The 25,594-nt window shown below is 46.4% G+C and overlaps 1 protein-coding gene across 1 annotated transcript in view; it reads left to right on the top strand.

Annotated features, from left to right (window-relative positions):
- Positions 1-25,594, top strand: part of NUP155 (nucleoporin 155) — a 1,628,423-nt gene that overhangs the window by 1,542,973 nt on the left and 59,856 nt on the right. Inside the window, exon 34 of the mRNA XM_069627148.1 lies at positions 18,042-18,148. Coding sequence (XP_069483249.1) covers positions 18,042-18,148 — 107 coding nt within the window. The remainder of the gene's footprint in view (positions 1-18,041; positions 18,149-25,594) is intronic.

The following is a 25,594-nucleotide window of genomic DNA, read 5'->3' as shown; positions in this document are numbered from 1 at the left end:
ACTTTCGCTTTAATTGGAACTTTCCATATATTTTCCCATTCCTTCAAAGATAAATTTACTCCTAACTCATTAGACCATTTAAGTCTCAGATTATCCCAAGAATTAATTGAATGGTTCTCAACCCGGAAAAGTCTAAAAAAAAAAAAATAAATAAAAAAAATAATAAAACTGGACCCCTGATGGGGAGCAGCCACAATAAAATCACATCTCTCAGGTCTCTGAATCAGAGGAGTGTATCATATTTCGTCTTTCAACTAATAATGCTTTTAACAAATTATACCTCCTTTCTTCCCGTTTCTGTAAGCCAAACTTCGTTTGTAGAAATTCAAAAGTTTGCATCTCCCATCACACCAAATATCTTCTACCAGTAATATGCCCCTGTTGTTCCAACTCCTCCAACACATCATCTTATTATCAATTTGTAAGCCTAGATTCTGCCAGATGGAAGCCTCCCTTTACATAAACAATCCCTGTCCACCACTCAATATCAATGAAGTGACAGCATCTTTAGTGGCTAACGATGCTTGAAAATTTGCAACTTGGCTGGGTACCCTACCGAAAGAGTACAGATTTTCAATGAGGAACGGTCTCATCATATACTCTTCAATCCGGGCCCAAAGTGGAATCTCCAACTCATTCCTAGAAAAATAAGCAACCGATTTTTTTTTTCTTTTTTTTGTTGACAAAAAGCCTTTACAGTAATTGTCAAGATTTGGATAGCCAAATCCTCCATCATGAACACTTAGAATCATTAGATATCTTGGTATCTTAGGTTTTTTCCTAATACCCCACAAAAACTCTTGAAAAACTTTATCCACGCGACCCAGGACCTTTTTGGTGAATTTTAATGGAAGTGACTGGATGATGTATAGAACCTTAGATAAGAGAACCATCTTGATGACGTTAACCTTAGCCCAGACAGACAAGGAGAGCCTCTCCCACTTAGGAATATCCCGCCAAAGAGTTTCTATGACTCTATCTACATTAAATCCCACCATTCCTCTTAAATCCCTAATGGGATATACCCCTAGATATTTCACACATTCATTTTCCCATTTACAGTTCCAGTCCATCAACTGATTACGCACAGGGGTATTCCTAACCGGAAATACCACTGTTTTCTCCCAGTTTATTTTGTAACCTGAGAGGCTGCCGACCGCCTCAACCATTTCTCTCAAAATAGTACCCCCTCCTCAGGATTGCCCAGAACGATCGTGACATCATCGGCATAGGCTAGTGTTTTAATTTCGATCTCCACTACTTTAAACCCTGAAAGAGAGAGCGCGTGTCGAACATAAATTAAAAATGGTTCCAGAGCAAGATTTAAAAAGTAAGGTGACAAAGGACACCCCCGACGTGTTCCCTTAAAAAGTTTAAAAGAAGCCGTCAGAACTCCATTTACCCAAACTCGGGCACTGATACCAAACTGCAAAGCTACAACAGCATTTATAAATAAAAGACCAAAGACCATCCTCACTAAAGTGAAATTTAAGAACGTCCAGTTTACACTATTGAAAGCCTTCTCTGCGTCCTAAAAAATAAGTAGCACATTTCCTGTGTCTGCACTTGACAGATTCAGAATATCAAGAATGGTTCTAATGTTATCATACCCATAGTGGCGTTTCATAAATCCCACTTGAGTTTCATCTATCAAAGTACCCATAAACTTATCCAATCTGGTCGCCAAAATTTTAGTAAACAACTTAACACCTATGTTAAGAAGAGATATAGGGCGATAATTGCAACATTTAGTTGCATCCTTCCCCGATTTGGGAATCACAGTTACAACTGCTTCCTTCATTGAGGGGCACAAAGAACCCTCCATAAGAAACCGGTTATAAAGAGTACATAATTCAGGTGCTACCTGCTCATCAAAGGATTGGTAAAATTCAATCGGTAAACCATCTGGACCCGGTGTCATGATCTCTGCTTCCAAAAGGTCAGGGTTTTCCCAACTCCCTTGGAAGCAGATCCATAACCCAGGTTCCGAGTGCCAACCAGTCCCAATTGGGACCTTTTGGACCCAGTCCTGGCGCCAGTGGCACCAGGCTCATAAATATGCCCAGTCCCAGCGCTGGAAGCGCCGGGCTCATAATGCTTGGGTGGACTTACCTGCAGCAGACCATGCTGCTTACTTGCCTGCCAGTTGAGCCTCTGATCCTCTTCTGTTTGGAACTACTTTTCCTGTTGGGTGGGGCAGGAGCCACTCCCTAGGTTCAGAACACTGGAACTCTTCTGGAAAGCAGGAACTCTTTTCTTACCTAGGCGTGGCTGTGGAAGGAGACACCTAAGCACTACAGGAGGCTATTTAAACCACACCCGATGGATAAATCTTGCTTTGCGTTATTCTGCATCCTCTGCAGCAGAACGCTCATTGTGTCTTCTGCATCTGATCCTGGGCCTAAGGAAAAAGGCTTACCATCCTGAATCCAGTCTTCAGCAACACCTATAAAGACAAGAAAGAACAGGTTAGCATTACGGTCTTCAGTGACAGCGCTTCACTTACCTGGTCCATCGGCTGTCACCAACGCCTCGCGCTGCATTCCGGCATTTGAAAGGCAAAGGCTTACCTACTCTTCGCACGCTCCGGAGGCCTTCGGCGCTGCATCCCGCATCTGAAAGACAAAACAAGGTGCGTTTAAAGACATTGGGGAACTTTAATACTCACGTGCCATTACTCCTTTCCACATCTAACCCAGTGGGTATTCCGGCATCCTGCAGCCGCTCCGAACTTGTACCTGCAAAATAAAAAGACAGTTAGAGCGCATCGTGAAGCAGGCAACAAGCGCTTACTTACGTGCTTCCAGGCACTTCTATTCATCACACGGGCTCCATCTTCAACTCACTTCAGCCCGTCATCCGCCATCGCCGGAACCCTGCAAAACAAGAGACATCATTACTAAAGACTTTTAAAGACATTAGAATTACTCGAAACTTACCGTTCGTGCAGTAAACGACGGACAGCAGTCCTCTGAAGTCAAGAGGCCTGCTCCCCTTATCCAGTGAAGAAACTGGTTACAGCACCCTGCCCCGAGGCAGATGGAGAGCACGGCGTTCACTTACCTAAGGTGAGAGCGTTAACCTTTGGGGTTCTACAGGAGAAGAGAAAGGGAAGAAGAGAGAGACATTCAATAACCCCGTTCATTAATCCCATATTTTCTATCTGCAGAAATCTTACCCTTCGAGTCAGACATACAGTGCACAGAGGTCCATCCCAAAGAGCCAGCAGTGTGTTACACATCACCTTTGAAGATACGGTATACGCCCAGTCAAGACCGGCACCTCTACGGGTATCAGGTGAGCGTTACACCCGGTGACTTTCCGGTCTTCAGACTTTGGATAGCCAACAAAACCTCATCAACTAGTATCAATCTTATCAAAAAACTCTGCCAGTATAGTTTCCAATGGAATATGATCTTTGGCATACAAAGTTGCATAAAAGGAGCAAAAGCACTCACTTATCTCTTCCCTTCTGACCAATAATCTACCTGAAACATTATCTATTTTTTGAATGAAAGAACTCTCGCAAAGACACCTCAACCTTATTTGTCAGCAGCCTACTACTACAATCTCCAACTTCCCAAAAACGCTGCCTAGTATAGAAGGTTCCACGCTCAGCTTGAGCATCCATCTCACATTTCAATAATTCCTTTATCTTGTCCATCTTTATACGAACCTCTGCAGCTCTAGTGCGGCCAAAGGTAGACTGCAGATCACCCAATTCCCGTTCAAGATCCCTCAACCCAGTTTCCCCCTTTCTTCTCACTCTAGCAGTCCAGTTAATTAATTCACCTCTAATTGTAGCTTTGAAGGAGACCCATGCAAAATAAAAATCAGTGGAACCATTATTTTCTGCAAAATAATTTACAATAGAGTAATTTAGTGATCGTAAAGCATTCTCCTCCTTTAAGATAAAAGGTTTCAATCTCCACCTACAATAGTCGCGTTTGCATGAATCAGGAAGCAGTTTGACTTTAACCAACGAATGATCTGAAAGATATCGTTCACAAATTTGAGCCACACATAGTTTCAACCAATTTGTTAGATATGAGTATGTAGTCAAGGCTAGAATGGGAATCATGCGCAGGAGGAAAAAAAAGAGAAACCCCTTTCACCCTTATGTACAGATCTCCATGCATCTCCCAGATCAAATACTTCTAGAAACTCTCCAAATTCTCTACTAGACTTTTATCCTGTAAAGGAGCACACCGAAGATCTGTCCATCTTAAAATCTAGAACACAGTTAAAGTGTCCTCCTACGACAATCAACTCTCCGTTCATATCACACAACTTCTTCCAAGTATCAAAACAAAAATACTCCAGCTTTTACACAGGCCATAAATGGAACCAAACGTTATATGTCTATCCTCATATTGCAAATCAACCAGAATTATACGTCCCTCAGTATCCATAACAACCTTTTCCACACTTATTCCCAAACCCCTTCCAATCAAAATCCTGACTCCTCTTGAATTGGAGGCGAAGGAGTTCAGCCACATTTTTGTCTATCTTGAGTTAGAAAAAGGGTTTCCAGCACCCTCTACAAAGTGTGTTTCCTGAAAGAAGATCACATCAATTATTTCCCCCCAAAATTACGACAGCACTTTCATTCGTTTAATCAGGCAATTCAAGCCTTTCACATTCCAAGTTCCTGCCACTAGCAATCCCTTAGATTTAATTCAAGTAGACCTCCAAGAATCAAGTTTGGTATAACATTACTACATATAAATAAACCCATGTAACAGTGAACACACATTATCAGAGAAAAAACAGATAAATCCAGAGCATAAAATACCCTTACTTCCCCAACCCAGACAAACATTAAGACGGTACACAAAAACACACATATGTCTCTATTGAAAGATGCCAGACTATAGTCGGGCTCAACAAGCTTTCTAGTATTTACACAATTAAACCAGTTCTCCACTACCACCCAGAAACCCATGCCTGCAATATAACAAATTCAATCGGCCCTTCCTACAAAACCTCAGTCACTCAGTAAGATGAAAAAAAGGAACAAAATGATGATATAAAATACATATCTACATATACATACACACATACACATACACATATATATATTTCTGAGGCTTGTGAAATCTGCTTAGATCACATGCTGTGCATAGGCCGACATCTAGTGGAAGCTGCAGAGTATTACAGTTTGTTTTTCGAAACTCGAAAATGGGCGTCGACCTAGGGCGTGCCAGTAAAACTATCCCTAGTGTGACGTCCACTGTACCCATGATCCCTCACGCGTGTAGGACCCTCAGGTTGTTTTTTTCCGCCATAGTTGTCAGAAGCATAGTTGCAGAGTTCTCTGGCTTTCAGCCTTTTTGTCATAATTCATCTAATATTCCCCGTTCTTTAAATCCCACGTTGAGATTCCGAAGATCGACGCCGGTCCGAAAGAACGAACAGCCGCTGAGACTGCAAGTAGGGCGAGTGGGGGGTGGACATACTCACACTAGTTTATTTCCTACATACACTCGCCCGCTGCCATAGAATAACATATGGAGAGTACTCCATTTAAATTCTGCCCCAAGTACAACCGCAAGTTTCCTTGGTTGGATAAGCATAACACTTGTAATCTCTATCTGCCTAGGGATCACCCTGAAGCTAACTGCAGAGCTTGTAAACTCTTTAAGGCTAAAACACTAAAGGACCGTTCCACTAAACGTTGGGCCTACTACGCCAGGCAGCTCGAGGCCATGAGGCGGTGGGTTCCTTCAGTGATGGCAGCAACGCCACCGTATCGGACGGCGAGGGCACAGGGGTGTCGATAGACACCCAAGCGCGAGTCCCCGGCCTCGGAGGATTGTCCGGCGGGGCAGTTATGGGGACCACACCTGACGACATGAGCGCTACACACACTACTGCACCTAAGCACACTAACCCCAGCCGAGACTCGACACGCGTGTCGAGTGATCGGAAGAAAGAGGCACAAAGAGAGCGGTCCGCAGAAACGGTGTCCTCTGGGCGTTACAGGTCGAGATCTCCTCATGACACACGGCAACGGTCCACGATTGCTAAGGGTGCCTCGCTCCCCAAAGTTACAGAGGTATGGTCGTCTGACGACGAAACTGACCTCTATCCCCAAGCAGTATGCTTACAGTCGGCTCTGGCAGTTCCTTCCATGTCTGCCTCCGAGTCTCGGCGCTCGCCCTCGAAAGCTTCAGAACCTTCCCAACACACCGAATCTCTTCGCCAGGTGTCGAAAGATTCTGAGAAGGCCAAACATTCACGGAAACATTTCTCTACTCATGGAAAAGGGGACAAACAGCAGAAAGTCATTAGAGAAAACATCTGTACCCCAGGTCCAAAAGGACAAGCATAGATATTCAGATAAGGATAAATATAAGACCCCTGACTCTGCCACTAGACCTAAAGTTATCCCTCCCACTCCGCATGACATGGGAGAAGAGGAACCTCAACAAGAAGTGGTCATCCCCAGTTCCAGGGAATGGAGCTTTGATGACCTTGACAGGGTGATGACAAGAATGTCTTCTTTGGCTAATTTCTATGAGAAAAACCCTGATTATTTTCTGAGCTATCAGAATACCCCCGACACCTCTACTCCTTCAGGATCCAAGGACCCTCAGCCTCCTAATAAGAGACCTCATAATGAGACTCCAGCTCAGGGCCCGATTTCAGACCCACTCTCTATTCTACCTTACCATCAGTATGCTGAAGAGCCAGACATACATATACTGGACGACCATGCCGGGGTCGATTATTACGGAGACGACGGGGACCAGGATGATGAGGAGGAGGAATATGAGGCAGGGGCATATAATCTAGACTCTCCTATCCCCAAAGAGCCACCGGTAAATGACTCACCTGTGGATAATCAGCCACTACTGAATGTGGTCTTAGCTAGAGCTGCACAGCACTTTCAGGTTGACACTCGAGGGGCTCAAGAGGAAAGGGACTTTGCAGAGGAAATCATGGGGGACAAGAAATCCATTGCCCAAGACATACGAATTCTGAAGTCTATCCAGCGCAGAATTGACCCCTCCCTCCTCACCCCTAATCTCACCCGGGCAGTCAACCCCAGAATTGAAAAATTATTCAGGCCGCCCTTTCCGACCCACTTTACATAAGGGGTCAGCTTAAGCCCGACTCATTGGTAGTTACTACCACCAGGAAAAGAGCGGGGACTCCTTTAGCATCATCTGAAGCTCCCCCAAACAAGGAGAGCAAGAGGATATATGGTCTAGGAAGGAAAGTGGCTTCCACTTCCGCTTACCAGGCAAGAATCGCGAATTCCACCATTCTTCTGGCAAGTTATAATTGTCACCAATGGGAGCATGTAGCTGCCCTCATTGCCTCCGCACCAGAACCAATAAAGGGCCAGTTAGCCCAGATTGCGTCGGAGGGTAGATCGGTGTCGGGGTGCATTCTGAAAGCGACCTTTGACGCAGCAGATAATGCAGGCCGGCTCATTGCAGAGAGCACTGTCATCAAGAGACACCCTTGGCTGAGACAGTCAGGGTTCAAACCCAAGACCCAGGCTACTCTTATCGACATGCCGGTGGAACCGAATGTCTTGTTTGGGAAAGTGGTAGAGGAGGCACTCAAAACTGCCAAAGAAGAAAAAGATACCCTAAGGTCCCTGGGACAATTAACTAACATACCCATGAACCAAAGAGGGAATAATAATTTTTGTCGCTCACGTGGCCAAAATTCCCAGAGGGGTTCTAATTACTCACAGGGGCAGGGTACATCGTGGGGTGGAAACCAACATACTACCCAAAGTTACACCAGAGGTAACAAGAGGGGCCGTGGTAGAGGGAGAGGCAGCCCAGGTAGAGGCGGTATGCCTCCCAGCAAACAGTGACGCTCCACTCGGGGTCCCTTCCCATGCATCCCCAGTAGGGGGGCACATTTCCACCTTCACCCGGGCATGGGAAGGGATCACCTCGTACAGATAGGTGCTGTCCACAGTGTCTGTTTGATATTGCATCGAACTTTTGGAGCGTCCCCACAACCACCCTCCAAGACAAAAAATACACTCCCTGGACCACCAAAGATCCTCAAGGAACTCGTCGATCTTCTCGCAAAGGACGCGATGGAACTCGTTCCGGGCAACCAGGTAAACAAGGGTATTTATTCAACTTACTTCCTTGTGCCAAAAAAAGATCTGACAATGCGCCCAGTCCTAGACTTACGCCCTGCAAACAAGTATGTCCAGCCCCAAAAATTTCGCATGACTACACTCCAAGAGGTAATCCCCCTCCTAAAAAGAGGCGATTACATGGCAACATTGGACATGAAAGAGGTCTATTTTCATATTTCCATGTTCCCAGCGCACAGAAGATTCTTGCGCTTCAAGGTGGACAGTCAGCTCTACCAGTTCACGGTGCTGCCCTTCGGTATAGCCCCGGCTCCAAGGGTATTCACTAAGGTACTGGCGGTGGTGACAGCACACCTACGCAGGGAGGCAATCCCAGTGTACCCTTACCTGGACGACTGGCTCATCACGGGGGAGACCCCAGTAATTTGCAGATCCAACATCCAAAGAACGATCAACCTCCTCTTCGAATTGGGTTTCTCAATGAACGAGAAAAAATCAGGCCTGGTGCCAAGCACCTCCAAACAGTTCCTAGAAGCTATTTTAAGCACTTGAGGGGTTGGCCTTTCCATCAGAGGAAAGAATTCGGAATACACTACTGCAAATTCCTCAATATCAGTCCGATCGCCAGATAAGGGTGCGCAAAGCAATGTGTTGGCTAGGCATGATGGCGTCATGTATTTGCCTGGTTCCAAACGCGCGCCTGCGCATGCGACCCATGCAGGAATGGTTGGCGAAACAGTGGTCTCAGGCAAGTGGTCAGTGGGACGATCTAATGGTCGTTTCGCCAACACTGGTACAAAGTCTTCACTGGTGGACAAAAGAGAACCTGACAAAGGGGAAACCCTTTTACGATCCAGAGATACAGGCGGTGGTCACTACAGACGTGTCCCTGACGGGTGGGGAGCACACCTCCTTCACCACACAGCTCAGGGTCTCTGGTCTCACACAGTGGCCAAGAATCACATCAATCTGCTAGAGCTTCTGGCAGTCTTCAGAGCGCTTCCAGCGTTCGAACCCCACCTGTCAAACCTGTCAGTGCAGCTCCTAATAGACAGCACGACAGCAATGTTTTACATAAACAAACAGGGGGGCACTCGTTCGCCAAATCTGTCCAGGCTTGCCCAGAAAATTTGGATATGGGCACTCAGACGGAACATTAACCAGTCATCTCAACATGTTCCAGGGGATCTCAATTCACTAGCAGACGCGTTGAGCAGAGACCCCCTCCCGGAAGAACACAAATGGTGTCTACACGAAGAAGTCGTAGGAGACCTCTTCTAACAGTGGGGTTTCCCCACTATAGACCTATTCGCCACAAGCGAAAACAGACAATGCCCAGGATTTGCATCCAGGTTCCCCCAGCCAGACTCCATGGGGAACGCTCTATGGATGAACTGGTCGGGGATGTTTGCCTATGCTTTTCCACCAACCCCTCTGTTGAGGAAGGCGGTCAACAAGATGCACAGGGAATCGATGACGCTCATCCTAGTTGCTCCCATGTGGGCGAGAGAACTGTGGTTCCCGCACCTGCGCAAGATGGCAATGTGCAAACCCATCAGACTCCCGCGCTGGCACAACCTACTATCCCAGCACGAAGGACAAACGGTGCATCCTCAACCCAGCTCGATGAACTTGGCAGCATGGCTCCTGAAGTCATAGAGTTCGGCCATCTCAATCTACCACAGAGATCTATGGATATCCTAAAAGAATCAAGGAAACCAAACACAAGACACTGGTACTTTGATAAATGGAGGAGATTCGTTATTTGGTGCCAGAATAAAGAAATCAACCCGGTTGATTGCACTCCTTCCAATATTGTCACCTACATGCTCCACCTGCTAGACGCAGGGTTGGTATTTAATTCACTCAAGGTTCACCTGACAGCGCTGTCAGCCTTCACCACCTCACATAACAAGGTGTCGTGGTGGAAAGTACCATTGGTTAAAGCCTTTATGGAAGGGGTAAAGAGACTCCACCCTCCAATTTCGAACCCACCACCAGGATGGGACCTTAATGTGGTGCTTGCTAAACTCATGGGCCGCCCCTTTGAACCCATGCATAAAGCTAGTATCAAACACCTGACCTATAAAACTGCCTTCTTAGTAGCCATTACATCCATAAGAAGGGTCAGCAAGATTCAGGCTCTGTCAGTGCAGGATCCTTTATTTACTGTTCATAAGGATAAACTGGTTCTACAAACTCACCCTAGGTTCTCACCTAAATTCATTTCAAAATTCCATGTTAACCAGTCCATTGAGCTACCGGCCTTCTTCCAAGAACCCAAGAGCTCTGGTGAGGTGAAACTACACACACTAGATGTGCGAAGAGCGGTCCTCTACTACGTAGACAAGACCAAACCGCTAAGGAAGACAGATCAACTGTTCGTCTCTGTAGCTACAGGCAGAGAAGGGGATCGCGTCTCGAAAGGTGCTATCTCTAAATGGATAGTCAAATGTATCCAGCTGTTACTCCCTTTCAGATAAAACTCTGCCTTTCTACGCCAAGGGCCCACTCTATAAGAGGCACTAGGGCCACTCTGGCTTTCATTGCAAATGTACCCCTTGACACCATTTGCAAAGCAGCTACATGGAACCCTATTCACACCTTTACTCAGCACTACTGCATTGACACTCATTCCAAGACAGATACCCAAGTGGGACAAGCGGTTCTAAGACATTCATTTGCTCATGACCCTTCTCACATCCCACCTCCTTCTTCTAACACTGCTCGCTAATCTATGCACAGCATGTGATCTAAGCAGATTCCACAAGCCTCAGAAGGGGTACATTACTCACCGTAATCGTATTTCTGATGCTTCTATCTGCTTAGATTCACATGCGCCCGCCCTTCCTCCTCTCTGAGAGAAGGCACATGGATGCTCGTAGTCTTATCTATCTATCTGCTTGGATAATCTGTACTCGTGCTACTCCTCATGCTACCTCATGTCAGGAAAAATACAATCTGAGGGTCCTACACGCGTGAGGGATCATGGGTACAGTGGACGTCGCACTAGGGATAGTATTACTGGCACGCCATATGTCGACGCCCATTTTCGAGTTTCGAAAAACAAACTGTAATACTCTGCAGCTTCCACTAGATGTCGGCCTATGCACAGCATGTGAATCTAAGCAGATACAAGCATCAGAAATACGATTACGGTGAGTAATGTATCCCATACACACACATATATAACAATTCCACTAATAATTTACTTTTATCCTTGCTACATTTTTATTATTTATGGCTTAGCAAGAGCGCTCCAAAATCTGTGTAATGTGAATTCAGCATTAAATACATTATATCAGCTGTTGGCTGGTCATTACATCAAGTGATCTAAACTCCCCCAGCTATGACCCCAATTAGCTTTGAAAGTAGAACAACTAAAGGAGAAGGTTCTACAGCCCTTCAAGTGTAACAGCACACCAAAAACCACATTAAAATAAAATATGGCACATGCATCTCAAACTATATACCTGTATATAATAAAGCAGAGCAAAACGCGCATATTAGGACAATCCCTGGCTAGCACAAGTCACCTAGAGGTAAAACCCCACCCACATTCCATCCATCATAACCATTCACACATCTTAGATTATAGCCCATTCTGAGTGCTAGCACTCGTTCCACCAATTAACTATGATTTGACGGAACTCGCAACAGATGTTTAACATGGATATACTGTCGACATATAGTTTGGAGCTGACCCACGTGCCCCTCCTCCTCGTTCCAAGTGCACCCATCGCTCTCATTTACTGCTGCATTTCGTCTGTTTCATTGCTCGCAGTGTATTTGGTGTAATAGCTGTGTGAACACCTGGTAGTAGGTGTCTCATATTACTGTTGATTCAGTGAGTCCCGCAGAGTGAACAGAGGAGTTACAAGCGTTCACTCCTGGTGTTATAATTACCTGCTGAATATAACGACAATCGTCGGCTAAGAAAAGCTTTGATTGTGAGGCAAATCTCTGTTTATTTATATGCTGAGTCGTGCGATTATGACACTGACACTGGGCTCTCGGAGATATTTTGATGAAAGTAAAAATGTCATTGTGAGAAGGAGAAGTTGTGTCATAATGCTATAATGCAACTGCGGTGGAAAATGAATCTTAGCACTCTTAATAGATTCATTTTTTTAATGATACCGTTAATAGTTTTGTTACTATTTACATGCAGAAAAGGAGTTCATTAGTTTAACTGGCGCAGTGCACATCTATTATAAGGCAGAGTGTTCTTTCATATTAGGGTCAATCTGAAATGTGAATTACAAAATGCTAATGTGTCTGTTTATTTTCCAGTCCTAATTGATGAACCATTGAGTTATTGGGTGCTTGGATAGGGACTCCCTTGTTTTAGTAGGGTCATGAATGTGGTAGTGAGTGTCTGTGGATATTGCTGCCATGGTCGGGCTTTACTGCTGTGTGTGTAGAAAAAGTACATTTTTGAATTTATAGACGCTGGTCACATCTGAAATGTACTTTTTAAAATACAAATTCGATATTTTGACATTTGGATTAGTAATGCACAAATGCTTTTTAAGGCCATCCATACTTTAATATGTAATATAAAAGGACTTTTGACACATAATCCCCAAACGGAATACCCATTATATCCAAGTGATTTCTAAGCATAATGGCAAGGGATTCAATAAATAAATAAACCAAAAAATAACGGACAATGGGCAACCTTGCTGGGTTCCTTTCAGAATCCGGAAACACTCTGAACGACTACCTTTAACAGCCACTGACGCTTTTGCACCCCCGTACAGGACTCTAAAAAGTTTGCGAAAAAGTGGTCCACAATTTACCTTAAGCAGGACCTGACACACAGATTTCTAGCTTACCTTAACAAGTGCTTTTTCTCCATCTATACTACTGGCTGCATATGCCTCTGCAGAGTGGCCCTTTAAGTAAATAACGTCTAGCAGTTCCAGCAGATTACCACTACTATTCCTTCCACTTACAAACCCAGTCTGATTTGTATGAACTAGCTTTGGAAGCCGGTCATTAAATTGTATAGCGAATATCTTCGCCAGGATTTTCTCATCCATGTTTAAAAGCGAGATAGGCCGGTAGTTTCCACACAACAAAGGATTTTTGTCTGGTTTTGGAATAACTTATTAATGCAGTCTGCATTGATTCAGCAACTGCTTCATTAACCAAAATCTCTGAATATAATTTTATAAGGAAAGGAGACAGAATCTGACTAAAGGTCTTATAAAACAATATTAGAAAGCCGTCAAGGCCAGGACATTTACCATTTGCTGATGTATTGATTGCGTTTTCAATTTCCTCCAGTTATTGGTGCATCCAAACCCAACCTTTCCTGCTCATTTAGACTTAGGCATATCTAGTCTCACTTTTCTCATGGCATCTCCCTTTGAACCATTGCATTCTTGCTCCATTTGTTTGGTTACTCTGAAGACTGCTTTTCTGATGGCCATTACAACAGGTCAGTGAGCTGCAGGCCCTGTCGTGCAAGCCCCCATTTCTCTGTTTTTTTAGGAAGAATATTTCTCTTACGGTACGACCAGGGTTTTTACCCAAAGTTGTATGAGTTGCATTTGTCCAAGGCTATTGAACTGCAGCGTTTCTACCTGCCTCTGCATCCCTCCAAGGAGAAGCAGCGGTTCCATAGGCTGTACAGGAAGAGGGCTCTTAACTTGTATGTTGTAAGAACTGTGGAATTTAGAAAAACAGACCAACTGTTTCTTTGGAAAGATTTCCATGTATGGGTAATTTTCCCTCCAGTTGTGAACCCCCCAACTTTTTTCTGACCATCCTAGCCTGACTTTTTCCAGTGGAGCCCAGCCTTCTGCTGTACTCCGCTGCGGTTTTGCTCATTTTGTTAGGGGGAAACTGACATGCCCTTCAGACTGTGAGTACTGGGAGACTTTTTTTCCCTTAGTCTTTCACTTTGTTGCCATTTGTTGTTAACATTTTATCTGTGCACTATGTACCGTGCATTGCGCTGGGGTCCCTCTTTCATTTTTAAGGCCCCAGAAACCCTTGAAGAATTTTTGGTGTATGTACAAGGGTGTCCAGGACAGAGCTGGTGGCAGCTGTTACTTTTAAAGCATTTTCTATGGTCCAAACCGCATTTGTCCCAGGACAGTGGCCAGTGCCTAAAAGGGCCATGCCATGACGTGGTCCTTGGTTCTTTCCTTTGGCCATTCTGTCCCTTTGCCTTTCCCAGGTTGAGGGAAATTCCTTATTTGTTCATGCAGACCCTGCGCAAACCAAATCTTTCGCGGGCTCCTGCATGCCTTGTGTTTGTGCCCTGGAGCTGTCTTGTTCCAATACACGTCCTGGGTGCCAGGATGTCTGGTGTGCTTGGATGACTGGTACCACCGTGGTCTTTGATTGGTCCACATCTAGGTTAGTTGAATGTGAGCAGATCTCCTATTGGTTTCTCTTCGTTTTGGCGTGAAGGAAATTCTGGATAAGAGAAGGCACTCTAAAACTATTCCAGGTCGATCTTCTGAGTTCACACCAAAATTACTAAAGGAGCCAAGTATCGTGAACCGAAGAAGCAGATCTGTGGAGCCGCTGGTGATCTGCTGGAAGGTCTGGCACCCTGGCACCGCTGTTGTCCTGTTGGAGCCCCTGTTTCTCATTGACCATAGAAGGCCTGCCAGGGCACTTCGAACCGTTGGCGTAGTGGTACTAACTACTCTCAGCACCTCCTGCTTAACCTGCAAGCAAGCCTTTTTGGAAGTGCTCCTGGACCGCCCAGTGAACTGACCAGCTCGCACGGGACCTTTGCCTTGGAGGCACTGCCGTCTCGAGTTTTGACCTGAGACCTGGGGAACCGTAAGCTCTTTGTAGAAGGCTCTCTGGCACTCTACCGCCGAGTTTCGTACACCTTGGATTCCTAGGTCAGGAATTCGGAGAGTCCCCTTGACGAGCTGCAGTGCAACTGGCCCGATCCATTCACCAGAAGCAGAGAAATCGCCACTGTCCCACCACGTACGGAGGTCCCGGAACGCAGCTCCTGAAAGCCAGAGAGACGTGCAACTGCTGGACTCGATCCTGCAAGTGAACTGGACTTGACTGGCGAAGTTTAGTCAGGAGTGTGTTGAGGGTCGATGAGTACTTGCATCACTTAGCGTTGGCCCCTGGCGCATCAATAGGGTTTTTTTTCCGCACAAGTGTCCCCCAAGGGCCACTCTCCTTTGTTAGGGTAGCCTGTGCTACCACCCTATTCCCGATTCCGGGAAATCGCTCTGCCCTCTTGTGGAGACCCTCCTTGAATAGTGGAACTCTATTCTTCATCGCTTTACCCCCCTTTCCTGCAACATTACAGCCCCTTGAAGAGACCACTTGTGTACTTTAAATCACGATCAAGTGCTGCCGCGTTGAATGTACTTTTGAGCACAAGGCTCCACACTTCGTAGGGATTGAACGTCCTATTAGTTGGGTTAAGACTCTTGAAGAACTGCCTAAAGTATATTTGCACTGTCTGACCCTCTTCTGTTGCAGGTTGTGGATCTGCCCTTGTTTAATATTCTTTTAGGCCAATAGTTAATGTAAATGTTTCATAGTATAGTGTTGTTGGTTTTGTCATTATTGCTGTGGTGTCACCCTGTGTTTGATTTCAAAGGCCTTTAATAAATGTATATGTATTTTTGATATATACACCTGACTGAGAGTAATTTGTGGTGTCGTTTACTGTGTGCGCTTATTGTGGACTTTGGATCACCTTCACCCCTCCTGAGACCTAGTCTTGACCGCCGCCAATGCTACATTGATTGATTGGTATGGCTTGTCCAGAAGGTTACCCTGTTGCAAGGAACTAGGCTGGCCTTCTGAACCTCTGCCCACCAGATCAGAGTTCAGAAATCCATCTTAACACTGTTCATAGCCTTCTTGTTGGCAAGAAATGGTGTGGCTGTCTCCAAGCAATCCATCTCTAGATGGATCTCACACTGCATCTCAGAATGTTTCCTCAATACAGGGAAGGAATTATCTCCGGGCATCAGACCCCATACCTCGCTACGGGAGTGGCAGCCTATTTGGCTCTACAAATGGGAGTGCCAGTGAGGGACATCTGCCGAGCGGCAACTTGGTCTTCGCTGCTTACCTTCGCCAAACACCATTGCCTGGATGTAGCCCATGGAGCTGACACTCGTTTTGGAAGAGCGGTTTTACTAAGTTTCCTTGTATACAAACTTTCATCCCACGTCCTTCACACATACTGCTTGGGGAATCTATCTGATGAGGAATCTGCGGGAGAAAGGCAATCCATTGAAGGAGAAATTGCTTACCATAATGTTCTTTCTATGTATTCTTTTCCCACAAATTCCTCATCACCCTCCCATCCAACCCAGTTATGAAAGTTAAGTTATGTTATGTTGATAGCTTTTATAAAGCGCACGGTCACCCAGAGGCATCAGGGCGCAGGGAGAGAAGAGAACAGAGACAGGGAGATCAAAACAGATAAGTTTTCACCTTCTTCTCAAACTACAAATAATTGGAGTTTTTTTTATGGCCAGCGGAAGGCCATTCCACAGGACAGCAGTGGCGAAGGAAAACGCCTGTCCGCCTACCCGAGCACGGAAGTACTTGGGCACACTGAGTTGCTCCATTGTGGCTGAGCGAAGACTCCGGGTGGGGAAATAGTGTGAGAATTTGGCTTGGAGATATTCCGCTCCCAGACCATGAAGGGCTGGTGAACAATACACAGGGCCTTGAATTCCACCCGATGAGCCACCGGGAGCCAGTGAAGTGATCGCAGAACAGGAGAGATATGCGAGCCATACGGAGTGTCAGTGGCCACCCGGGCAGCCAGATTTTGGAGCCGTTGTAGTTGGATAATCAGGTTCTTAGGTTGGGCTAGGTATAAGGAATTGCAATAATCTATGCATGAAAGAACTAGGGCTGCAACCACTGGGGGGCGCAGAGGAGCTGGGATCAGGGGCAAGACCTTCCTTAACATTTTCAACTGGAAATGACCCGCCTGACCAACGGCTGAGACTTGATGATTCATGGACAGTGTGGCGGACAACACAATGCCTAGGTTTTTTACCTTTCTTTAAAAGTGCCTGCAGTTGATGACTAACTTCTCTATTGTTTAAAGGACTACCATAGAACTTATTTGTGTGTTTCCACATCATTTTTGGGATTCCTTCCTCACTGTTTTTGAAAAAGAAAATGAAACCTTATTTTTTTTTTTTTCTTTTCTACGAGTTATGGCTGCCTTAGCCGAATCATTTGATTCTTCCTCCGCAGCGGCTGAGCTTGGGGGATAAAAGTTGGGTAACTGAGGTACGGGTGTAGTGACGCAGTATATGTCCGATATCACGTCCGGAGTTGACGACCGCTGCATCGAGTCAAAAGAGATCGATGGCCGATTCGAGGTGTGCATCCCCTCCCCCCCCCCCCCCATAGAACGTTTTCTGAGAAGTAGACACTGGAAGGGATATCTATCTGATGAGGAATATGCGGGAGAAGAATCCATAGAAAGAACATTACTGTAAGTAATTTCTCCTTCTCCTACATATTCCTCATCTCCTTCACAATATACTCCTCATTATGAAATGCTTGTAACCTGTAGCAATTCTGTATGCCTCAGCTTTTAAGTGCGGTGAAAACTAAGCGGAACAGAGGTCATAAGGCGCAGGCGGCTCCATGCCATCCATGACATTACTTTGGAGTCATGGGCATGTGTAGGCCACCCTTAGTGCCTGGAAACACTATGCAATGCTTGCATCTGAAGGGTTACCTCCAAAATGAGAAGTCTGGGAGGAAAAGCTAGTCCATCATAATTAACATTACAGAAGGTAAATAACTTGTTATTTACTGTCTCTTTCCTTGTTATGCAAGCTCATACAAATACAGCTGCAGCTTGTGTGAGTATGTGAATACAAAAGAAGTGCATTCTTAAGTGTTAAGAGCAAGGTTTATTTCATTAATATTGCAAAACAAATGAATTTGCATTTTAATATTTATTATGTTATATATTCTCTTACAGGATCCATATTGGAACAGAATGAAGAAGCCTTTACACCTTTTGGAATGCATTCATGTATTGTTGTCTGGATATGTGCAAGACCCTAACAAAGTTTCCAGTTTTGAAAGGTATTTCATAGATCAACTGCTATTGTTAATTTCCAAAATGTTCCAATTTTAATATACAAAGGGTTTACCTTTTCTTTTTAAAGGAAAATCATTTGTGCCTAGTGTACTATATATGCACACATTGTTTGCTACAAATATATTTCGTTTTTCTAATAAAGTAAGCACTCGAGTATATAATAAAAGTGCTACTGGAGAACGTTGCTTCTCCAGCATGGATTCTGACATGGATTCACATGCTTATGAATATTCCCTGTCGTCAGGCTGGGAATCCTCAGTAAAAAGAAAAACATTTTCACTTTCACTTACAAACAGTATTTCTCATCTAAACCAATCACTATCCTCTAGGTTATACTGTCCCCATCCAATGCCAATCCTCTCCATAAACCCCTCCTCTGGCAGCCATCTTCAGATTGTTACCGTACACTTCAGTATTGGGAGTCCTCGAGTTTCCTCTGCAAGCTACTTCTATGTTTTCAAAAGAGCCTGTGTGCTTTTCTCTCCATCTGCCGACAGCACGGATCTGTTGTTGGTAATGATCAGCGCCCCTCAAGGGCAAAGATCATCGAAGTTTTCAGAAGGCCATTTGGCCTACTTTGTGTCCTCCGACCATGACGGAGAAGGAAGGTCCCTCTTGAAGTCCTGCACCAAGTGCGGGCTTTGAAATGTGTTTGTGGAGGGCAAGCACGTGTAATGCCTTTACTGCCTGTATCCGCACCACAAGGAAGGAGATTGTGAAATATGCCATGGTCGTCTCCAAGAAGACAAAGGACAGGCGCAGTAGAATGGCAGCGTGGCTGAACGCCAAGGCCTCGGGCCGTGCTCCTAGCAGGGGCATGCCTCTCCCAAGGCCGGTTGGTCCGAGGAACCTGTGAGGGCGCCTCATCCGTGGGAGCCCAAGATAAGGCCAAGTACTGCAAGTCCGGGTCCACTGCCGTGGAAGACAGGGCGCGATCGACATCACCTTCCGCCTCGATTGCCTGCTGGCAATCGAGCTCCTGCTCGAAGAGAGTAGTCCAACCCGGCTAAACTGCAGGAGAAGCCTGAGAAGCCGCGGACAGAGGAGAAGGCTGAGCTGCCCAAGAAGGCCCAGGCGGCACAGGATAAGTTTTGTCAACGATAGTCAGTGGCGGCTGTTCTCTCGAAAGCTCAAGGGGCTGACCCTAAAAAGGTAACCCCCACAGTGCTGAAGGTATCCCACCCTTCAAGGCGCGAGGCTGCCGTGGTGACCTTGACAAGGTCTGCTGGCATATCGAAGTGGACACCGTCTCAGAACCCAGTTCCAGCCCCTTAGGGGGGGAATGGTGAATGGGGGTGGGGGAGGCACTGTGGATCAGTCCCAGGCTGTGGCCCAAGCCATGGAAATTTCATACACGGACGTCGAGGACCTGGAGTTCCCTACAAACACAGTCCATGAGGGCGTGGAAGAGGAGGACGGCAACGATGGCGCGGGGCCTAGTGTTCCGATCACGCCAGTTCCGCTGAGGGATGTGGCTCTGGATATCCTATCAGCCCTCCTCACCTTGGTGTCGGATATCCAGAAGAGGATGGCTCAAGGGGCCTGTCCCTGAGGCCCCCTACCAACCTCTGATGAAGAAGAGGAAGCACCATCCAACGCCCCCATTTCAGCTACCACATCCGTGTCGGCCCCAGCAGACCCATTCACTGGTACAGGGAAGGCCATGCCGATGGAGGACAATGACCATATCGTCGGAGTAGGCGGCGGCTCTCTGAATCCTAGGGAGTCCCCACTGGACGAGGTGGGGGTTTGCTCCATTCCAGGATTGCCAGAGCCTCCGAGCTGTTCCAGCTTGTGCCCGAAAAAACCAGGAAGGAGGGTTTCCAGTACCAGAGGCGCGAGGTCATGAGGACGACAATCATGGAGTTGCCACTCCTGGACAACGTATGGGGGAGGCCTGGCCCTCCTTGAAGAACCATTACATGGCTCCAGCCAAAATGGGATAGGCTGGAGAAGAAGTACTGGGTGCCGGAATCAGCACCCACCTGAGGTCACAACCATCGCCGGGTTCAGTGATTTCGACGGCCGCGAGGAAAAATTCATCTAACCTGTCCTCGTCATCTTCAGTCCACCCGGACAGCGAGGGTAAGAAGATGGACGCCATGGGGGGGGGGTGATTTACACTGTGGCGTTCATCATCAGGGTGGCCAACGCACTGACGATCCTAGCCAGATTCGACAGGGAGCTGTGGTACAAGCTGGACCTGATTTTGGAGTTCCTACCGGATGACAAGAGGATGGCGGTGATCGCCCTGTTCCAGGAGGGAGAGGTAGCATTGAATCACGCCATCACAGTGACGCTGCCAACACAGTGTTCCGGCAGATCGAAAACAGTGTCTACCTTTGTCGCCAAGGCTGGATGAAGGCAACGAATTTCCGCCAGGAGGTCCAGACGAAGGTACGGGACATGCCTTTCGACGGAGAAAACATTTTTGCGAAGGTCGTCGACGAGTCCCTACAGGCCATCAAGGCAGAGACGGCCCGTTCCCTGGGCACCTTCCAGCAGCACCGCCCTTCCTTTCGCTCCTCCAGAGGAAAGTCGGGCAGGTCTTTGAAATGTTTCTCATCCTCGTAATGTCAGCCTTCCAGATCCACGACCCAGGAAGCCCAGAGGCCGTTCCCAGGCCTACAGTAGAGGAGGACAGCGTTGCCATCGCCAGCAGGGCGCCAAAGCAAACCTGAACCGGCCAACACATTGGGGCCCCCACCCATGCACCCCGGTGCGAGGCCGGCTGACGAGGTTAGTCGGTGAGTGGGAAAAGATCACCACTGACAGATGGGTGCTGGAAGCTCTCGCCCAAGGACATAACCTGGAATTTAAGCACAGGTGTCTGCGGATCCCTCCGGTGGCCAGTCAGGAGCAGCACCTCCCTCAGCTCTTGGAAGAGGTACTGGCCATGCTGCGGAAATGGGCACTAGAGCTGGTTCACCGACGACTCCTGGACTCTGGAGTCTATTCCAGATACTACTTAGTAAGAAAGAAGATGGGCTGGAGGCCTATTCTAGACCTGTGACGGTTGAACAAGTACCTCAAGTCTCTGACATTCAGGATGGTCACGTTGCAGCACATGCTCTGCGGACTGGAAAGAGGGGATTTCTTGACGTCGCTGGACCTGGAGGACACTTACTTCCATGTCCCCATTCACAGGAAACACCAGAGGTGTCTACGCATCGTAGTGCACAGACAGCACTACCAGTTCAAGGCCCTACCCTTCTGCTTGAAGTCAGCCCACAGAGTGTTCACTAAGTTCCTGGCACCAGTGGCGGGCCATCTGTGTCTACAGGGAATTCATGTATACCTGTACCATCGACGACTGGCTCATCCGGGCCTGCCCGCGAGAGTTGGCCTTCGGACACACGGAGGCGGCCGTCAAGCTGCTGATGGATCTGGGATTCTCCATCAATTATCCAAAGTCCTGCTTGACATCATCGCAGAACGCGCTGTTCCTGGGGGCCAGACTCAATACAGTGTCCTGCTAGTGTCACCCTTGGAGGAGAGGGTAGCGGCCATCCAGGGGAAGTTGCAGCGGCTGTTGTCTATGAAGTCGGCCACAGTGCGAACCATCAAGTTTTTGCTCGGCATGATATCTTCCTGCATCTACCCGGCTCTGCAGGTTACAGATGCAACCTCTTCAGGAGTTCCTGGATGCCAGCTGGGTGCAAGTGTCCGGACAAGATCACCCTGGACGAGTTCCGTCGGGCAATAAGGTGGTGGGTCGTCGGCTCCAATATCGCCTGGGGCACAGGGTTTCAGAACCCTCCATTCCAGGAAACTGTCACCACGTATGCCTCCCTGGAAGGCTTGGGAGCCCACACCAGACATCTGCAAGCCATAGTCCTGTGATTCAGACTGGATTGAAATTGAGAAACAAGAAGCCCGCTTAACGCGGTATACGGCTATAAAGAGAGCGGATGCAATGGAGAATCCCGCCATGAAAGCAACAGTTAGACCTATCTCGTCTGGTTTCAGAACTTTAGAAGCAAAACCATTGGCGTCGGACGTGACAGGCCGCTTTCGTCCTGATAACCCTCAAGCCCCTGATGAAGCTACCCCTAAAACGAGAAAAAATGACCAGCCAAGGGTGGAAATACATCAATGGGGAAACCAAATCACCATAAAGGGAAGATGGGGGGCTGAAAGTCTACTTGGAAATAATCTTACCAACAAGTGATGCTCTATTATTGAAAAGAGAGAATGTGATGAAACTCCTACAGTGTATTCCAGTGTTGGGATATATAACGACGAATGACAGAGTGGTAGAATGTGTGACGGAAGAACGCTGTGATTGGGTTATCCTCCACTTAGAATCTCAATCAATTAAGGATGCTCTCCTGGAACAGGGTAACACAGTGTTACCACTTGGATATGATCTTAGCGATCATAGCAAAGATCGGCAGTCTAAAAAAACTGACCAAAAATGTGAAAGGGGGCAAACACATTTTGTTTAAGAGCCCAAAGATTGTGGCAACAGAATGGAGAGTAGGGGCGCCTCCAATATCATCATATTCGATCACAGCTATGAAAAATGTAATTGGTGAAATTAACGATTGAGAACTGCCTACCTAAAAAAAAAGGCCCCACCACACTCAGGAGGACATATCTGTTTGGAGTTGGCTAGCTGGTGCGCTGGCCAAACCAAGTATGAAATAGACTGTTGAAGATCGCCTAGGAGAAACCCTTCGACTAGGGTCTTGTAACACCCAGGGTTTTAAATGTATGTTTACCGAAGAAGGGAAGGTTTTAGGAGGCTATGACGTTCTCGGTTTGCAGGAGACATGGTTAAGGGACAAATCTGTGTGCAATGGCTATGACATTTTGCTCAACCCTGCCAGAAAGGGGAGGTTAGGGTCGCCCTTCTCTGGTTCGTTGATGCTAATTAAAGTAGACTAGGGTTTTTATGGTCTGTAATCAGTTTATCCCAAACGCTTTTGTGCAAATACTAAAGATACAAAGGCAGTACTTAGTGGTGGAATCCAATCGGCTGCTGATAAATGCCTAGCATGGCGTTAATAAACTGCAAACTGGTGAGTTTGTTTAGTCAATCATGGCCACGGTGGATGAAGCCTTAACAGAATGGGTAAACCCGGAGTTAGTAATCTGTGGGGATTTCAAATTCTGCTTGTTATCTAAGGAGGGGGTTTTACCTTTGGTGGCAAAATTGGAGGGGATGGCCAGAAGGTGGCTACATGAAACCAGGTTGCATGAACTGTGCATGTTGAATTGTCAGATGGAGGGAGATTGACCAGGAGCTGATACCTGGGGGAATGGAGTTCAGAAGGCTTGTTTGGATTACTGCTTCGTTTCAGCTAATGTTAGGGAAAAGGTAAAGAAGTTTGAGGCGATAGTCTTGCCAGACAGTGACCATAACCTGTTGTCAACCACTCTCCAAGTGGCATCCCCAATGCTTGAGCGTAAAATAATCCCTCCTGTAGAGTTAAACTGGGGGAAAAATAGATTGAGGATACCCAAGAATGAAATTCCTAATATACCAATTCGATATCCCCAAAGTATAGTCGAAGACAGTAAGATGGTGGAATACAAATGGGTTGTGGGATATATTTACCCACTCAGCAGTACTTCCTCACATCACCAAGCTGCATTTCAGCAGAAACAGCAAAATGGCTGTGCTGGCTCCTGTGAGCACAATTGCACCCAAACTGTTTTTTGCAGCGACAAAAGGATGGCTGCACTGTTTTGCCAATCACCATTGGGCAAGATGGAACAGGGAGCACTCCGAGAAAGGCTACTAGGGTATGTTCTTGTTTGTCTTAAAGAAATGGAGTGAAAAAGCAGCACTGTTTTGCTGCAAGCCCAAAGTTCCTATTGAAAAAGGGAATAGTTCACCTTTAAAATGATGCCGCTCTGATGCATTTTCCCCTGTCCTTCACACTACCTTTATCAAAAAGACCCTGTCATGCCCTGCCATAATCACATTGTGCTCCATCAGAAGGACAGGCTGTGATAGCCAAACCTGAGAAAATCAACAAAAACTTTCCTTCAGCTACACGGGAAACGCTTATATTTTGCTACAAAATGTCCAAAATCACAGCTTGAAAAGAATATCATAGCTTTCTGTGCACATGTCAATTTCATGAAGACTTTTGCCTTGTACAGGCTGTTGTGTAAAACAAGCTGACTACAGCTACAGAAAAATATTGGGAAGTAGATGGATGATAAATCCCAGCAGCATTGACAGTGTGTCAAAATGGGCTTGTACAAACCCGAGGAAAAAAAATGCCTGCTTTTTAAAAAAGTACAATGTTGAATCAAAGCTTGTCCGTGCCTAGCAATGTAAATGGCTTTGTTGCTGGGGAAACATATATGGGCTGTTTATTCAACAGGCTTGTTTTGATTCAGGACAAAATAAAAGAAAAAGAAAACTGTCAAAATGCATGGGCTGGATTTTGTAAACTCCCACAACAGGTTATTCCTGTTGGCAGAGCTAAGGCTTCCCCCAAAAGGGAACCACCACAAACTTCCAGGACATGAAAGTGATAATTCCTAGGTTGGAAAACTTTCACTGACCAAGACACATAAGCTTCACATACTAATCAGACTTGGGTCTGGACTGTTAGGGAGAATTCTCATTTATGGCTAATTTCCTTCACCTAGTGAGTCCCCCAGCAGCTTTGCTGGACTTCTGGGGTTTATTTTTTTCCACTTGGTAAGAGAGAGCTTTTCCCACACTCTTACCTATGTTTTGCCATGTGTATTTCTCTGTTTTTGTGATTGTGGACTCTGAAGTACACCACTTCAGTAGCCCCCTTCTTTTTGTGTGTCACACAGCACTTTCAGCCGTGGCACAGGTGTTGTCTTTGAGACTTCCCCCGACTCCATTTCTGAGGCGACTACCGTCCCCCAGAAAAGGGTAAAGTTACCATTAACTGTACTTAGTCAAGCTACCACAGATCCAGTACACCCCATCTTCCATGGAGTACTGGAAAGGGTTAATTTGTATCCCTTTTTATCTGTACCTCCTAGAGCATTGTTTAGCTCGTTTAACATTTAGACTTGGCTGGTGGCAGTGGTATCTACCCTAACTTTTCTCCCGCGATTATATTAGATAAACGTGGTACTGTTCTTGGCTATTATATTAGCCTCGAACATAAACCCGCTTGACCAAATAGTCTTTCTTTTGGCTCCGGTTGGGTTTATTCGCCATTTCTTTTTGTTAAAGTCCTTCTTGTGTTTTACTTTGCGCGGCAAACTAGGTTTGCCTTCTATGTTCACTGTCTTTTGGCGGGCTTCTGCTCAGAAGCCCTCCTTAGGGCGCCTGGGTGGCTAGGTGGGCTGGATGTGAGGGAGGGGTGTAGTCACCCCCTGCACAGGGTATCCTAGGAAACCCAAGTCGCACTTTGTCATGATTGGCCAGGGTAGTTGTCCAGGCTGGACAACCCCCCTGCTAGGTGATTGACAGCCAGGCTGTGTGA

The sequence above is a fragment of the Ambystoma mexicanum genome, chromosome 6p (genome assembly GCF_040938575.1).
Source record: "Ambystoma mexicanum isolate Mex_15411 chromosome 6p, UKY_AmexF1_1, whole genome shotgun sequence".
Taxonomy (NCBI): domain Eukaryota; kingdom Metazoa; phylum Chordata; class Amphibia; order Caudata; family Ambystomatidae; genus Ambystoma; species Ambystoma mexicanum.
The sequence above is the reverse complement of the archived record's forward strand: the minus strand, read 5'-3'. Positions and strand labels throughout refer to the sequence as shown.